A 4,558-nucleotide genomic window follows, 5' to 3' on the forward strand; every position below is an offset into this window, starting at 1 on the left:
GTAGCTCAGTGGATTGAGCGCGGGCTGCGAACCAAAGCATCGCAGGTTCGATTCCCAGTCAGGGTACATGCCTGGGTTGCAGGCCATGAGCCCCAGCAACCACACATTGATGTTTCTCTCTCCCTCTCTCTCTCCCTCCCTTCCCTCTCTAAAAATAAATACATAAAATCTTAAAAAAAAAAAAAAAGAAAGAACTGTCCCCTCCGCAAGTGCTGAGGCACCTGATAGGCTCTGAGCAAGTTCGGACAAGAAATTCCCAAGTCCAGTGCTTTGAATATGGGGTTACGCAAATGTTTCAGCCCAGATGTTTTCACTGGCACTGCCCTTGTGCCTTGGTTCAGAGTTCCTGTCTTCGCAAATATATTTATCAGATTAAGCTCTTTAAATAAACATTAGCTATGTCTAATTTTTGAATGCTTTATTCAATGTAGATGCTACAGACCACTGACTTTCTCAAGTTCACCTTTTTTTCTGGATACAATATGAATTTATCCACCTGAAAAAAACTCTTTCTACAAGTTGAGATATTCCAAAGCTCACCATAGAATTTTATTACAGAATTTTAAAATTAAATCTTATGTGCTATTTGAGCTCTCATCACTTAATTTGCTCATTTTTGTCCCTTGCTCTTTTAGCAAAAAAAAAAAAGCTTCATTATTTTCCACATAAAAGCTTTGTTTTCAATCACTGTAATCTGCTAAAAGCTTTAAAAGCTGATGTCTTGGTACTCCATTTATTGAATAACTTGATTGAAGATTTATAATTGAGTTGGATCAAAACCCACCTACTTAGAGGTCTGCTTTAACAAACAATTTAACAACATTTTAGGGCCCTTACACTAGTGTCCCCTAAAACCTGGTGACGGGCAGCCGAGAAAGAAAACAGATGTTGAAGCTGTGTTTTTTCAAACTCGCCATCAGCTTCATCACAAGAGCTTTGTGGTTCAGTAACTGTTCCAAAATTTTGTAAATCTGGCAACTACAACCTGCGTTTCAGTTGGTAGAAATCAAAACTTATTTATGTGCAACTACGAATTATGGAAACCTGTTCAAAGTCCGTTTGTGTTTGTTCCATCCGTCTCTGACTTTAAACTTTTTAAAAAGATTTTATTTATTTACTTTTAGAGAGGGGAAAGAAGTAAGAAAGAGAGGGAGAGAAACATCAATGTGTGGTTGCCTCTCGAGCACCCCCTACTGAGGACCCGGCCTGCAACCCAGGCAGGGGCCCTGACTGGGAAGCGAATTGGTGACCCTTTGGTTCTCAGGCCAGTGCTCAACCCACTGAGCCACACCAGCCAGGGCCTATCTGTCTCTAATTTTAGTAAGAACAGTGTTGTTACCACAACACTGTGCCCACCAAAACGTCTGTGTATGATCATCACAAAATACAGCAACTTCATGTCCAGTGGGAACAATTTTCACCGACTTTAGAACGCCATTCGCCAGAGTGAGCTTCGGAAATCTTGCTTTGATTCCAAGCACCGGATGAGAGAATCGGATCAAGGTCGGGACTGACTGATTTTCATAATTCGAAGACTGTGAGGACACAGGTGCGAACCTGGTGCAGTTCAGGGTGCGTGTGGTTCTCACACGTGCGCACGTGTGCCCGGTCAGCGTTTCCGTGGTCTCATGTGCACACGCTGAGTTGAAGCTGAACTAACTTAAGGAGCAGTCGAGTGGTCGAGGTGAACGGTCATGCTTCACGGAGCGACTCACAACAGCTTCTTCTGTGGCTCTGCGGGTACAGTTGCCGCCTTAGGGTGCCCTCTCCCAAAACTACTAGCATCTGCAGGAGCGGCTCGTGCCTGGGTTTTGCTGGTGGTCAGTGAGGGGTTTCTGGTGGTCAGGGAGATTGCCGCCGCCCCCCTAGTGGCACACACATCAGTAAACGTTCTGTGCCAGTTGCCCGTGCATCCGTGACTTCGAGAAACACAAGGGCAGGACTTAGGTCCCTTCTCGTTAAACCACCCGCTGGCGGTCTCATCCAGTCCCGTGGCTTCACAGACCCTCCGTGAGGTTCCAGCTCCCAGCGGTGCACCATTATCTCGACCTGGTCTCTGAAAATTTCCCTGTCTGGCTTATCCAGGCGCCCACTGGACATGCCCACTACGTGTCCAACAGATGGCTCGGCCTTGATGTGTCCACATGAACTCCTGATCTCTCCCCACTCAAAAAAAGAAAAAAAAAGAAACCTCTGCATCCTCCCACCCCCGTATCATCTCCATTTCTGCTGATGCACTTGGTATCTCCAGGGGCTCTGGCCAAAAATCTTCTCTCTCGCAACCAACACCCAACAAAAAGTCGTGCTGGTGCTGACTGCCTTCAGCCTCGATCCAGAGTCTGGGCCCCTCTCGCCTCGCCCCTGCTCACATAGCAGCTCAGGAGGCCTGTCGTTGCCGCCTCTTTCCAGTCTGCACCCCTGTCTGGACAGTGGGCACCTTTAGGCCGGGGACTGCCCTGCCCTGCTGCCCACACCTCCAGCACCCAGCAAAGGGCCGGCACAAAGCAGGTGCTCCTTAAGCGTTAGTTAGACAGTTAGTAACAATACCACGGTTATTAGTAAGGGTGATCCCCACCTTCTGTGGAGGGCTTGCTCTGTGCCAGGCAACCATGCCAAGCAGGATCCAATTAGCTTCGATTTTCAAACAGAAAAATAAAAGCCAGTGGGTCTAAGTGGCCCACGCCAAGGCGGGGGGAGGGGGCCAGGATTTGGTCTCGGTTTCAAAGCCCTGGTCCTTTCCCTCCAGGAGAAGTTGGCAAACTTTTCCTCTACGGGAGCAGACGGTAAATGTCCTTGGTTTCGCAGTCCTCACAGTCCCCTGTCGCAACCACTCAGCCCCGTTGCCGTGACACACAAACAGCTGAGGACAGCATGCCAATGAGTGGGTGCGGCCATGGCCGTGGCCATGAGACTGTATTTTCCAAACCCCGGGCCAGCGGGGTGGAGCCCGTGAGCTGCACTTGTGCTTGGGGTCCCCCCGAGTCAGTTCGCTGCATGCCGTTCGTTGCAGGTCCCTGCGGATGGCACCCCAGAGCCTCCTGGACTTCCCGCCCTCCAACCAGAGCCGGCCGGCGCCTCCCAACGCCACGTCCTGCGACGGAGCTCGGGAAGCCTGGGACCTGCTGCACCGCGCGTTGCCGACGTTCATTGTGGCCGTCTGCCTCTGCGGCCTGCTGGGAAACCTTTTGGTGCTGTCCGTCTTCCTCCTGCCCCCGCGGCGGCGGCGTCTGAGCGCGGCAGAGATCTACCTGGCCAACCTGGCGGCGTCGGACCTGGTGTTTGTCTTGGGCTTGCCCTTCTGGGCCGAGAACATCCGGAACCAGTTCCACTGGCCCTTCGGGGCCGCGCTCTGCCGCGCCGTCAACGGCGTGATCAAGGCCAACCTGTTCATCAGCATCTTCCTGGTGGTGGCCATCAGCCAGGACCGCTACCACGTGCTGGTGCACCCCATGGCCAGCCGGAGGCAGCGGCGGCGGCGGCTGGCCCGGGTCACCTGCGTGCTCATCTGGGTCTTGGGGGGTCTCCTGAGCGTCCCCACGTTCCTGCTGCGCTCCGTCGAAGTCGTCCCGGAACTGAACATCTCGGCCTGCGTGCTGCTGCTCCCCCACGAGGGCTGGCACTTGGTGAGGATGGTGGAGCTCAATGTGCTGGGGTTCCTCCTGCCGCTGGCCGCCATCGTCTTCTTCAACTACCACATCCTGGCCTCCCTGCGGGGGCGGGCGGAGGTCCGGAGGGTGAGCGGCGCGGGCCCCGCGGACGGCAAGACCACGGCCCTCATCCTCACGCTCGTGGCCGCCTTCCTGGTCTGCTGGGCCCCCTACCACTTCTTCGCCTTCCTGGAGTTCCTGTTCCAGACGCGGGCCATCCAGGGCTGCTTCTGGGACCACCTCACCGACCTGGGCCTGCAGTGGTCCAACTTCTTCGCGTTCACCAACAGCTGCCTGAACCCGGTGATCTACGCCTTTGTGGGCCGGCTGTTCAGGACCAAGGCGCGGGAATTGTACAAACAGTGCAGCCCGAGGCGCCTCCCGGCCGCGTCCTCGTCACACAGGAGAGAAACCTTCCAGCGATTCTGGCGGAACTGAAACAGCCCAGGTGAGCCGAGAGGCTTGGCTTCCGGATGGACTACTTCTGACGTCATAAACACTACTGTAGTGGGCAGACACGGGCCCCCGAGATAACCAGGACCTGTATGTAGGTCCTGGAAGCTGTGAATGTTTTAACGGTAGCAGGGACTTTGCAGACGCAACTAAACTAAGGCTCTCGGATGGGGAGATGGTCCTGGATTATTGGGGTGGCCCCATGCCATCGCAAAGACCCTTATAAAAGGGAAGCAGATCTGTCCGAGTCAGGGAAGGCGATGTCACAACAGAGGCCAGAGGTTGGGGTAACTCAGAAAGGGGCCCAGAGCCAGGGACTTACGGCACCCTCTGGAGGCAGGGCGAGGCAAGGGAACGGATGCCCCCTGGGGCCCCCAGAAGGACCCAGCCCTGCTAACGTCCCCGAGCCAGCCCAGTGAGCCTGATTCTGGATGTCTGGCGTCCAGAAACACAAGACA

The 4,558-nt window shown here is 54.0% G+C and overlaps 1 protein-coding gene across 1 annotated transcript; it reads left to right on the forward strand.

The window, feature by feature from the left end:
• The first annotated feature begins 3,016 nt into the window (after positions 1-3,016).
• On the forward strand, positions 3,017-4,085 carry BDKRB1 (bradykinin receptor B1). The gene has a single exon (XM_028508280.2). It carries the CDS (start codon positions 3,021-3,023, stop codon positions 4,083-4,085), a length of 1,065 nt encoding a protein of 354 aa, XP_028364081.1. The 5' UTR covers positions 3,017-3,020.
• The last annotated feature ends 473 nt before the right edge of the window (positions 4,086-4,558 follow it).

Source organism: Phyllostomus discolor, chromosome 1, assembly GCF_004126475.2.
Source record: "Phyllostomus discolor isolate MPI-MPIP mPhyDis1 chromosome 1, mPhyDis1.pri.v3, whole genome shotgun sequence".
Lineage (NCBI taxonomy): Eukaryota > Metazoa > Chordata > Mammalia > Chiroptera > Phyllostomidae > Phyllostomus > Phyllostomus discolor.